The following is a 12,854-nucleotide window of genomic DNA, read 5'->3' as shown; positions in this document are numbered from 1 at the left end:
CCGTACTTTTACGAGTTTTGCTTCATCATTACTAACATGTTTACTTAGAGATAATCTTTTACCTCGTAACGAAAATTGTTTACTTTTTTTTTTACTTAGCAGAGGCCCAATAGACTAGATAGAAAACTTCGGATATACGAGACTTATACAGAGGTGCATTATTATGCATTATTAAACAGAGAACACTGAATTGCTATACAGAGAGTACGAATGTGCTAAATGTACTAATAATCAGAGAGCACTAACGTGCTAGTAATCAGAGAACACACTGAGGTCCCTTAATATCTTAGTAGTTCTAATCTTGTCTACTCGGGCAAATTATTTCATGCGCGCATATCACTTTTACACCTTTCGCATAATACTTTTACATGCTTTACAATTTAATCCTTGTACCAATAATTCATATACTTATATCTTCTGTATCTTCAATACATGTACTATATTTTAAAATTCACTATTCATTCATAATTCTCTAATAATCCTTATCATGTACTTCATATATTACTTTTATATATTTTGTAATTTAGTCATCAGCACAATATTTCATATAGTAATATAATTTGCTTTTAATAATACATATAACATAATATTCATCATTGACATGTATTATAAAACATTTATTCATTCCCTTTTTTTATTTTGAAATTTCATCCATGTTTTCTTAAATTAAAATGAGGCAGTATTTCGTATTTGGAAATTCGATAAATCGTGCCCAATCGTGCTGGGTTTCGATTTACCGTTTGGCCAAATAGCCAAATATCCTTTTAAAATTTCAAATGCATGAGTTTTGGAAATCATGAGATGATTGGGTATCGAGGTTTGGAAATGTTGTGTCCTACTGTGCTGGATATGATATTTTATCCATTCTGAACGAAAGAATCTCAATATTCAATTTAGGATATCTAAACATTTTTAAAGGGATCATGTTTTAAAATCTTTTCAACTTTTCAACATTAGGATGTTAATTGATCAATACGATGATACCAATTTTGGGCGTTGCAAGGGTGCTAATCCTTCCTCGCGCGTAACTGTCTCCCAAATCCGTTTTCTAGTTTTTCGTAGACAAAAAACGTTGTTTTAATAAACCAAAATGCTTTATTAAAATGATCGATCACAAGGTGACCCGATCACACCTAAACAAAAAGGATTGGTGGTGACTCCTTACCTCGTTTAAAAGTCGATCCCCGTTTTTCAAAATAAAATGATTTCGACAATAGGTATATTAATATTATATTTAAGTGACTTACTGAGTTGATGTCACTCATGACGAAGTCTCAAATTTAGTTATAAAAATACTAAAAACCCTTACTTTTAATAAACAATAGATATTTTTTTAAGATTAATTTTATAAATCTAAAAAAAAAACACTTACACATGGTGAAAGTCAAACTTAAAACATTGTAAAATTTTAACATTTAGTATTACCATTTTAATAGTTGATTGAGTTTTAACTCAATTGACATGAGCATTGTTACCAATGCGAAGGATATTATTTCAAATACATTGAAACACATTATAACTCTCCTATTTATGAGTTAAAAAAAATTATCATTTCAACAAAATCCAATTATAGTTATTATATCAATTTATGGGATGATTGCGTGGTTGGTATTTTGGCCCAATAGTGAAATATTGGCTTTGTCACCTTTGAATCGGGTATGGGTACAATACAAGTCGTTAATAGCTAAAACACATCAAAATGGTATATAGCGAAGGTATTAAGGACTCGCTTTAGATCGTATTTCAGAAATCTGACGCTCTATATTTTTGCTAAAACACTGCAAAAGGAGGGGGGCAAAAGTTGGCGCCAAATTTTGCCTCTTAAGGTGCTTTTTACCGCTATCGCAACGTCTTCTCTCTCTCCCTCCCACGTTCTGAAAATGCAGCGCCAAAAATCGATACTCTCGTTATTGCAAAAACCTTCGCCGGCGAGCCAAAACGGTGCTGTCGGAGAGGCAAAAGGTCAAGGAGCTTGTCTGTTTCCTTCAAAACAGAACTTGAATGGTGACGTTTGTGGCTCCTCTTTAGAAGTCACAGGCACTGATACTCCACCGGAGAAGGTGCCTCGTAAGGTTTTACCGGTAAACTTCGCATCGAATGCCGAGGCTAGGGGTTCCTCTTCTCTGTTTTCTAGTATCATGCACAAGTTTGTGAAGGCTGACGACAGAGAAAATGGAAGTCTGAGGTATTTTTTTGGGTTAATTTTAGGCGTACAAATCAATTCGTTGTATTTCTAAAAACGATTTGGACGTACCTTTACGGTTTAAAGTTTGTTAGGGTTTAATAATCAGACACAGGATGGAATTTATCTCTTTTATTTCTCTACTTTTTTTTAGGAAACTTTACATAATCTTTAACGAGTAAGGACAAAAGAAAATGGTAGTCCATTGAAATAAATTTCTTCAGAAAATTAAATTCAAATTTCTAACTATCAAGCATCGGAGTATATAACCTTCGTCAATAATTTGTGTTTAATTTGCAGGAACCTGGCAGCTGACAAATCTTCTGATGTGGAGGAATTGCCTAGAGTTGAGCTAACTGCTAAACCATCTGAAAAGGCTAATGTTCTAAACGTCGAGAATGATGACGATCTCAGACCTGAAACACCTGCTACACGACCTGGTATTTCCCGTTTCAAGCGAATTCAAGATTATTTCCCTACTTTTGGGGAAAAGGACAATTCTTTATTAGACTCCAGTAAAAGAATAAAGCTTCTCCAGGAATCTATTGTTGGGAACAATAATCACAAGAATGATAGTGATGTTGCTAGCAAATTTGAGTGGCTTGATCCTTCTCGCATAAAGGATGCTAATGGAAGAAGGCCTAGTGACCCCCTTTACGACAAGAAGACTCTTTTTATACCTCCCGATGTTCTCAAGAATATGTCAGCATCTCAAAAACAATATTGGGGTGTCAAATGTCAATATATGGATATTGTTCTCTTCTTTAAAGTGGTTAGTTATTGTTGCGCCACATTCTAGTTTCATTTTGTCACTAGCTATTGCCAACATTGGATTATATGTTAGTCATATGAGATGAACCTTTAACTGGATAACTTATATGGGGGAGTGGAAAAGAGTGTTTAATTTTGTGATGTGGATAATATCACTATTTAGATTTTTTATTCTTCAACCTAATGGTCTCTTATATTCTGTGAGACCTCCCTTCATCTGTAAGCTGGATTTAATTGAATGATGCATGTTATGAGTTTTGTATTTATTTTCCTTAGTCGTGGTTACCTAATTCAACCATATGATTTTCTATAAAAGGGAAAATTCTATGAGCTTTATGAGATAGATGCTGAAATTGGCCACAAGGAGCTTGATTGGAAGATGACAGTAAGCGGAGTAGGCAAATGCCGCCAGGTGAATTTTCTAGTTTTCATTCTTCTATTGGTCTATTGGAATATTATCTCTGTATATGGCCTTTACAGTGGTGGTGTAGATGCAATACCCATGGTATCTTTCTTTATGTTCAGGTTGGTATACCAGAAAGTGGAATTGATGATGCTGTTCAAAAGCTAGTTGCTCGTGGGTAAGAATGATGAAGGGATTTGTGATTGTCTTCATCCTCATCTGTGTATATTATGTCTTAGAATCTTTTACAATAAGCTGTCAACAAGAATGTTGTTTTTTAATCATCCTGGAATTGGGAGAAAGACTAGGTTTGATGGTCGAAAGTGCAAAAGAGGGAATGATGATCCATGTCCTTGGTCATCTTTTTGAGAGTGCAATGTTGAATTCTAGATGGGGCATCTTTCTTTAATTTAGCATATTCTTATTCACATTTTCTGTTTTTTTCTGAAGATACAAAGTGGGACGTATGGAGCAGTTAGAGACATCTCAGCAAGCAAAAGCTAGGGGTGCAAATTCTGTAAGTTTTTAATTTTGCATGTTTGGAGATGCATTTTTGAATCTAATTTTTTTTAAAAATATTATTTTTATATTATTGTTACTCTTTGATATGTCATCCTTTATGTGCCTTGATATTGTATTTCTTTAAGGCTAACAAGCAAGAGTCGTGTTTTGAAGAGAAATGTTTTAAAAATTTCCAACTTCAAAAATGCTTGATGTGTCTAAAACTACAATACTTTCTGGTTTCATCAAATTGGATTCTCCAACAAAGCTCCCTGTACATGCTTCTTGAATAAATATTCTGCTACTTATGTTGACTTTCTTTAGTGGTTTCATGTCTTTAATTTTACACCATGGCTGTGCTCAGTAGCTTGTCTAAATAGTTTGACTAACTACATTGGATTGTTATCAGGTCATTCAAAGAAAGTTAGTTCAAGTGATCACCCCATCAACAACAGTTGATGGTAACATTGGACCTGATGCTGTTCATCTACTTGCTATAAAGGAGGTTGGTTATGCTTATATATTTATACATTCCAATAATTAGTTCTTCAGTGTCTGCTGAATGAATATATCTAGTTCAACTGTAATATGAATTTCTCTGGCTCAAATTGTCGGATGCTTTCCTGAAACTTATCATACTGAATTTGGATGTATTTTACTATGCTGTTGACTCCTCGAGGCTTGAAGTAATCCACCCCCTCTCTTTAAAATATATTTATTTATTTATTTAGATATGGGTTTGGAAGGTGTTATCTATCGGATGAACATATTGCTTATCTATCATACCATATTTTCGTGGTGGAATCTTTTGCTGTTTTCTTGAAGTTTATATATTACTTCGTTCTCATTTTTTTGAATTCTTGAAGTGATATTATCTTTCTCCTTTTCTCTGTTCCTCTTTTCTTTAACGGGTTAGGTAGGTGGGATTGTCAGGGTCTGGGACAGGGTGTTAAGTATTTGCATATTGTTGAAATATTTATGTAATCATGCATGCTTCCTTTTCCGCATGAGCTGATTTGATAGTTGTTTTCCCAGTGTTGCACCATTTATTTTGGATCTTCAAAGTTCTTAGGCATAAGTTATTGCAGTTTGTTTTTCCATTTTAAAGTGCATTACTTTTCTATTTGTAATTTGAATATTTATTGGAATATACATGTTATGATTACATACTGCCTTTTTACTTAGGGCAACTATGGATTTGAGAATGGTTCAACTACATATGGGTTTGCTTTTGTTGATTGTGCTGCTCTAAAATTTTGGGTTGGTTCTATTAGTGATGATGCTACTTGTTCTGCTCTGGGAGCTTTATTGATGCAGGTAGGTTCTTGTATTTACCCATGATGGATTTTTATGTTTGGAAAATAAGCTCTAATGTATTGGTTGGAATCTGATGTAGGTGTCTCCTAAGGAAGTCTTATATGAACATAGAGGTGAACTTTTCTTTCAATATTTCTTCTTTTGAGTTCTAGTTTTATAAAAGTTTTGCCTCTTAATTTGAAGCATATGTTCAAGTATTTCAGGGCTGTCCAGAGAAGCTCATAAAGCACTAAAGAAGTACTCATTTAGCGGTGAGCATTTTATCAACTCTTTTATCTGCAGGTTGAACAATACCTCTCTCTATGTGTATGAATCTATATGTCTAGCTTTATTTGAGTACCTTCTATCCCTAAGAGGAAGTATATTGTAAAGCTGAATTGAGATTCTTGTATTTGAAAACAGTTACATCTTCTGCTTTCCTATTGGGTTCTTAATTATGTTATATAAGTCTTGTTTAAATTTCGAAAACAGTAATTCAATATGGTAAAGATGAATTTGTCCATGTGCATTTAAGGGTTAAAAAGCCTTCTACTCTATGGACAATCTGCACCTGTAAATTGAAAATTGTCATAAATCAGCCCTTCCTTTTTTGCATTTTTAATTAGATTCTTTATCTTGAAGATTCATGTAGCTTTAAATGCTGAGAAACTATGTTAATCATGGTTAGTCAAACTGCATATTGATTTTTGTTTATCTTGCAGGAACTAAAGCAGTTCAACTGAGTCCCGGATTCTCTACTGATTTTCTGGATGCTTCTGAAGTTAGAAATATGATTCAGTCAAAAGGTTACTTTAAGGGGTCGCCTAATTCATATTTTAATGCTTTTGATGGTGTGGTGCACCATGATTTTGCAATGTGTGCTCTTGGTGGATTAGTCAGTCATATGTCACGATTGATGGTAAGCCTGCGGACTAGCATTTATATAAGCATGTCAGTATACACATTAGATATCTAATTAATTCTATTTCATACAGCTGAAGGACATTTTACAGAGTGGAGATGTTTTACCCTACCATGTTTATCAAGGTTGCCTCAGAATTGATGGGCAGACAATAGTAAATCTTGAGATTTTCAGTAATAGTGCTGATGGTGGTTCTTCAGGCAAGTGGTGAATGTTGTTAGCTTAGCAATATTTTTTGCTGGCTGTTGTTTTTTAGCTTTTTAGTCCTTAAAATTATCTTATTTTCAGGTACATTGTATAAGTATCTTGATAACTGTGTGACATCATCTGGTAAGCGCCTCTTAAGGAACTGGATTTGTCATCCACTGAAAGATGTTGACAGCATTAATAAAAGGCTAGACGTGGTTGAAGAACTTATGTCACATTCAGAAATTATGTTAATCATTGGTCAATATCTTCGCAAACTTCCAGACTTAGAAAGGTTACTTGGATGTGTTAAGGCTAGCATACAATCATCAGCTTCTCTCGCTCTTCCCATGATAGGCAAAAAAGTACTCAAACAACTCTACATCTGTATCGTCACCCCCCCCCCCCTCTCCATTTGGTACTCCTCTAGCTTTGTCTGGGTAAAATAACTTGGAAAGTAAATGCTAAATGAGTCATTGCTTGCATGTTTTGGAAACTAGTGTTTGGAAAGCATCTCGTTCACTGTTAATATTTTTACAACTGCATGGTTGACCTAAAAATATTTATTCCTCAAATTTTTTGGCAACAACAGTCCATGTTCTTTTATTTTGTTTCACTGATAGGTTCCATGTAGAAAAGGAAGATATTGGACTCATAAGTTAAACATGTTGCTTTTGTGGTCTTTTGGCCAGGGACACTTCCTTTCTAAACATTTTGATATATAACGTTTCCTATTGTGGGGCAGGTAAAGGCTTTTGGTACACTTGTCAAAGGTCTCTGGAGTGGAATGGATTTGTTAAGGCTATTACAAAAGGATGCAGATATGGTATCTCTATTATCAAAAGTTTTTAAGTTTCCAATTCTAAGTGGTGCTAATGGGCTTGATGAATTCCTCACTCAATTTGAAGCAGCCATAGAGAGCGACTTCCCAAATTACCAGGTCTGCTTTCTTATTATGTATCAATGGGAGTATTTTTTGTATTAAGCTTTCACTAATATCCTATTAGTTCTGATTTTTACTGGATATTGCCTCTAAGCAGGCAATCCTTAGGCTGAGTATGTAGCTATGGATTTATATTTTGATATTTTCTTGTAGAAATTATGCATTTTATATTCTAAATTCAAATTATATCTAAAATATAATAGGGTTGATAATGGTGGAAAAGGCCCATCTTTAGCTTGTCATTTAGGCAGTGCTAGCCGATCAATTTCAATGTGGTATGCATGTCGATTGTCTAGAAACTGATTGCTTTCTAGTAACAGATTTGGTTTCAGCAGTGACTTAAGTTAGTTTTTTTGCTTTCTGGGTACCTAACTGACACGATATCTGCCAGAACCATGATTTAACAGATTCGGATGCTGAAACACTTTCCATACTGATCGAGTTATTTATTGAAAAAGCTTCTCAATGGTCTCAAGTTATTCATGCCCTAAACTGCATCGATGTACTAAGATCTTTTGCAGTAACTGCAAGTTTTTCATCTGGGACTATGGGAAGGCCTGTTGTATTGCCCCAATCAAAAACCATGACCTCTAATCAAGGAGGACCAATACTGAAAATTACAGGGCTTTGGCATCCATTTGCCCTTGGGGAGAATGGTGTACTGCCTGTCCCAAATGACATTTTCCTTGGTGAAGGTGTAAATGACTATACTCCTCGTGCCTTGCTATTGACTGGACCAAACATGGGTGGAAAGTCAACTCTCTTGCGTGCCACTTGTCTGGCTGTTATACTGGCCCAGGTTTGTTTCTCTTGGTCCCTAAGAGCTGCCATTAATTAAACACTTGCTTCCACAGGCTTCTGGTGATCAGCATGTTTTGTTATTAGTCTCACCTGTTGCTGCAGTGTTTCACACATTAATCTTTTTACATGCAGTTGGGAAGTTTTGTGCCGTGTGAGACATTTGTTATCTCACTTGTGGATACAATCTTTACAAGGCTTGGTGCTACTGACCGGATCATGACTGGCGAGAGTAAGTACAACAGTTTCCTAACGTACTTTTCTCGTGGTCCAACACTATCTGTTCCAAATGAATATGCTTTGCTTTTCTGAATTTATTGTCAAATATATCCTAATTGAAGTGGGAGTTGCATCACCTGTGTACTTTTCTGATCCTTATACATACAGTTAATTGTTGGAATTTTCAAAATTGCCTTTCCAGATTGTGCTTAATACATAGTTCTATTGTTGAGTACCTCAATTAAGTCTACATGTTTTCCGGGGTTTCTCAAACAGTTAAAAACATGTTTCCTTAATCTGTCTATAGCCTTTCATTAGGGTATGTGGTGCATGACTACATTCACGTTTTCTGTTGCAAAGTCTGATTGTGCAACCTACTTTTGTAGGTACCTTCCTTGTGGAGTGCACTGAAACGGCATCAGTTCTTCAAAATGCCACCCAAGATTCTCTTGTTCTTCTCGATGAGCTGGGTCGAGGAACAAGCACTTTTGATGGATATGCTATTGCATATGCTGTGAGATTTCAAACTTCAATAATCTTTTTCAACTTTACGTATTCCCCCTAAAGTAGGAGAACCAATATGCTACATTGCTAGATATTGACCCTTAGTCTCTTTACAAAACAAAAACATATGGTATAATAAGCAAAATATTTATGTTTTATGTGCTCCAATTGATGATGAGAATAAATATTGCATTTTTTTTAGACTGAAAAAATCTAGTGCCACCATGAATCATGTTTGTGAAAGGCAGGCACAAATGGTTTCACTACTGTATTTATGATGTTGCAAATCTTTGAGAAATGAAGTTTGCTTATGCTCATAGTATAGAGAAATATTACTTGATAGCTTCAGAGAAACATCTTAGCCAAATCTAACTGAGAATGATCTGGATTTCTTCTGTTCTGTTCTGCAGCACTTAATTATTACGTATTCTAGAATTTGAATACTCATGCCCCTTTCAAACAACCTACTTTGATGTTTGTGTAGGTGTTCCGCCATCTTGTTGAAAAGGTTCATTGTCGGCTGTTATTTGCAACACATTACCATCCACTCACAAAGGAATTTGCATCTCATCCACATGTTATACTGCAACACATGGCTTGCTCTTTTAAGGTGAAGTCTGAAGGTTGTTCTAAAGGTGAGCAAGAGCCAAGTTTCCTTTATCGGCTTACTAATGGAGCATGCCCGGAGAGTTATGGTTTGCAAGTTGCAATCATGGCTGGGATCCCAGAAAAGGTAGTTGAAGCTGCCTCAAAGGCTGGACAAGTAATGAAAATAAGTGTTGGGGAAAGTTTTAAGTCAAGTGAACAGAGATCAGAGTTCTCAAGTCTCCATGAAGAGTGGTTAAGGAGCCTAGTAAGTGTCTCACAGGTTGAAAATTGTAACTTCGATGATTGCGATTACGACACATTATTTTGCTTGTGGCATGAGCTAAAAAATTCATATGGGGCCAGCAACTAAATACAATAATAGCATTTGGTTGTCAGATTGCATTGCAGAAACCATGTTTTCTAAGGGTCATAGGTACATATTCAGCTGCAGCCACTAAAACTCCATTGTACAGTTTCTTTTCTTTGCTAAGAGTCGTACTAAACTCTTGTCTATATATTTTGTTGGTTTTTAGTTTTAATATTCATCATGTCAGCTATCCTTGATATGTATTCGGTTACTTTGAAGAAGAAACAATCATCTGCAATTTGCAGATGATTATATAGCCGTGCATTTCTGCTCTATTTTAATTCCTTCTAGGAGAGCAGACAGTATATTTTGACACGGGATAAAACGGTAAGGGGATAGCCAGATCACCTTGCCTCGGTCAGTAGTTTGTCTGCCTCCAGTACAAGTGTTGGGAAACGGGCTGATCGGATCACCAAGAAGAGGCTCGAGTGTTTTAATACGCCCTAAAAGTTTGCTATATCTCCTTGATCTTCGATACAACATAATTTTATTGACTTTACATTTGGGGGTGGGATAAACACGTAGCCTCGAACGGTAAGGTCTCTTTCTCTTGTTTTACAATTCTGTAATCAGAATGTACGATTGGAAGGCTTGTAACTGCTGCCTGTCGGTAGTTTTCTTTGGAGCCATGAACCATCTATCGAGGCAAATCCCCAGATCACCTCTTCACCATCCCTACTACTAGTCCGTGTGAAGAAGTTGCCCTTAGTCCAGGCTCTGTTTAGTTCCGAATTTTCTTTTACCTCCAACATATAGGGGAAAGCTTATCAAAAGCAAAAAGAATCTGGTTAAAATCCCCAAGCTGTATGCATGAAAAGAGCTAACACCTGCATGATTGACATATGATCAGATTTGCATATCTAATACAAATTGGGATAGCTCTTCAGTAGCTAGTAACTTTTCATTTTTAACATTTTCCAACTTTTTGACATTAATCGTTTAGCTTTGGCATTGGGTCCTCAATTGGCCCCCACGCTTTCACATGTCTAATTTGCCTTTGCTTTCAAGTTAATCCCCCCCAAGTTGGTATTAAAATTTTCTCTCCCTTTTGCTATATTTCAGGCATCAGCTCCAATCATTACACAACCTCATTACAACAAGGCAAAATTATCACCTTAACCTTTCTCTTTGACCCCACAATTATCTTCTTTCTTGCTCTCGAACGAGCATACACATCTACTTAAGGCCAAACGAATGATTTACTAGGCAACTACCAGCCATAACATACGCCCCCTTTAAGACTCCAAAGCAAAAGCTATAGATTCAACTATCTATATATTGAGAAAATATCAAGATTCCAACACGTTACCTCTCATTCATATGATTAAAAGCATTTTAAAAAAACAACCAACTTTTACACGACCGACCTACAAACCTATTCAATCATGATGAATTTGCACGCAAGCGATCAGCAATCTGATCTTATTATACTCTCCTTGTCACTGGTTAACACCCATACAAATTCTCACATTAACTCAGCTATCTATGTTTCTTTCTTGCTTCTAATGTTATTACATAGAATATGGCAAGAAGAACAACACAAGTTCTTGACTCCATCTATCTGATGAACACTGTTGAGATTTTTAGAGAATCCATCAGGGTGATCCTTCTTCACCCTACTCATTTTCATTCCATCTCTGTTTTCCTCTTCTCGCCGCTCCCTGTTTCTCTTTTCTTATCGCATTTTCTCCTTCACCATTTCCCCCAAATACCTTCCTCAGCTATAACAATCACAGATCATTTATTCGCACAAGGGCTGCCGAATTGCCCGTCCAAAACACTTGTTCACATCATGGTATGCACCCCTTCTTCCGTTACGTTCTCTCTTCTTGGAAGAGCAGCCACCATCCAAGCAGTTTCAGATAGTTACAATGGCATACAACTTGATGGAAGAAGGCTATTCATGAGAAGTGGTTTGGCTTGGATTAAGCTTCTCCACACAAGGTCTTTGGAGCTCCTCGTTATACTAGGCCTGTTTGGAGCAATGGTGGTTGGTTTAGCAGTGGCACCAAAGATGCTTTACACATTTGGAATCAGCTCAGTTGGAATGGGGTTTTGGGGTGTTGTGGGGTTGCTAGGGATACCTTTTTGCGTGATGTTCGCACATGTAATGGTGGTGGGGAACATGGCGAACGTGATAGCAGTATTGGAGAGTGAATGTGACGGACTTGGCTCACTATGGAAAGCTAAAAAGCTTATGGAAGGAAGACGACAAACAGGCTTAATGATGGCATTGTTGAGCAACATAGGGTTGAGGGTAGTTGAGTGTGTATTTGAGTTGAGAATATGCAGGGGAATCTGTATGTGGGAAATCCCTGTATTGATATCAATGTATTCTTCGGTTCTTGTTCTTGAAACAGTCATGAATGTTGTATTATATTACGCATGTAAATCTTGACAGAACAAAATCGAATATAAAAAAAAAAATATATATATATATATATAGTTATATATGTAAGGGCCATTTGGTCGTTGCGTAGCTTCAATTTTAAATGAAGTTCAGCCTTCTCAATGGACACTGCAAAGGTTGCTTTCGACTCGTATCCTCTATGCTTTCCATCTTTAGTGTCATCTGTTGAGAAGTTTTAAATTTTCAATGAATAGGGTAAAACTTCAACGTGTTTCGGATTCGAGTCGCTGCCCACCGTGTTTTAATTTTGTTTTGTTTTTGAAATAAATCTCAAAATTATACAATAATTTTGATTTATTCTACAATTTGAGACACGACCTTTGATTTGGTGCAATGATACACATGAAACGTTAATTTTGGTTCAAATGTATACATAGAAGTTTAATTTTGATTCAATCATACACATTTTAAAGAAATAAATACATCAATTTTTTTTATATTTGATAAATATAATTATATATGTATGCAATATATAAACATAAAATGATGCTAAATCAATACTTGTGTTAATAATTTGTGATAATTGTATCAATTCAAATTTTCAAATATAAAATTGCCCAAAATCAAAGTCTATATATAAAATTGCACATTAGACCAAAGTTCATGTATAGTTTTGAGATTTACCCCTTTGTTTTTTTTAGTAAACTATACAATCATCCAACAAAAAAAATTTCATTTTAGTGACTCAAAATAAAAAATTTGCAATTTAAGTATCCACGGTACATAGTTCGATTAACATGACAGTTAAAAAAATTGGTATAATA

General features: G+C 35.6%; 2 protein-coding genes across 2 annotated transcripts; both read left to right on the top strand.

Moving 5' to 3' along the window:
* The first annotated feature begins 1,713 nt into the window (after nucleotides 1–1,713).
* On the top strand, nucleotides 1,714–9,826 carry LOC107962662 (DNA mismatch repair protein MSH7). Its single transcript, XM_016899133.2, has 17 exons — nucleotides 1,714–2,185; nucleotides 2,483–2,954; nucleotides 3,270–3,365; nucleotides 3,479–3,534; nucleotides 3,807–3,873; nucleotides 4,267–4,362; nucleotides 5,043–5,174; nucleotides 5,254–5,287; nucleotides 5,378–5,425; nucleotides 5,876–6,072; nucleotides 6,149–6,275; nucleotides 6,364–6,626; nucleotides 7,007–7,201; nucleotides 7,596–8,003; nucleotides 8,138–8,234; nucleotides 8,608–8,735; nucleotides 9,210–9,826. Exons 1-17 carry the CDS (start codon nucleotides 1,881–1,883, stop codon nucleotides 9,681–9,683), a joined length of 3,195 nt encoding a protein of 1,064 aa, XP_016754622.2. The 5' UTR covers nucleotides 1,714–1,880; the 3' UTR covers nucleotides 9,684–9,826.
* Nucleotides 9,827–10,697: 871 nt separating this feature from the next.
* LOC107963544 (uncharacterized) lies at nucleotides 10,698–12,205 on the top strand. Its single transcript, XM_016900014.2, has one exon. It carries the CDS (start codon nucleotides 11,203–11,205, stop codon nucleotides 12,076–12,078), a length of 876 nt encoding a protein of 291 aa, XP_016755503.1. The 5' UTR covers nucleotides 10,698–11,202; the 3' UTR covers nucleotides 12,079–12,205.
* The last annotated feature ends 649 nt before the right edge of the window (nucleotides 12,206–12,854 follow it).

The sequence above is a fragment of the Gossypium hirsutum genome, chromosome A06 (genome assembly GCF_007990345.1).
Source record: "Gossypium hirsutum isolate 1008001.06 chromosome A06, Gossypium_hirsutum_v2.1, whole genome shotgun sequence".
Taxonomy (NCBI): domain Eukaryota; kingdom Viridiplantae; phylum Streptophyta; class Magnoliopsida; order Malvales; family Malvaceae; genus Gossypium; species Gossypium hirsutum.
This window is presented reverse-complemented; position numbering and strand designations above follow the sequence as displayed.

What these genes read in the sequence shown, in the direction of transcription:
- LOC107962662 (XM_016899133.2), top strand. Translation starts at nt 1,881, where the DNA reads ATGCAGCGCCAAAAATCGATACTCTCGTTATTGCAAAAACCTTCGCCG. An exon ending in GAGTAGGCAAATGCCGCCAG is followed by an intron (nt 3,366 to 3,478) that starts GTGAATTTTCTA and finishes CTTTATGTTCAG; the next exon opens with GTTGGTATACCAGAAAGTGG. An exon ending in AAGCTAGGGGTGCAAATTCT is followed by an intron (nt 3,874 to 4,266) that starts GTAAGTTTTTAA and finishes GATTGTTATCAG; the next exon opens with GTCATTCAAAGAAAGTTAGT.
- LOC107963544 (XM_016900014.2), top strand. Translation starts at nt 11,203, where the DNA reads ATGGCAAGAAGAACAACACAAGTTCTTGACTCCATCTATCTGATGAAC.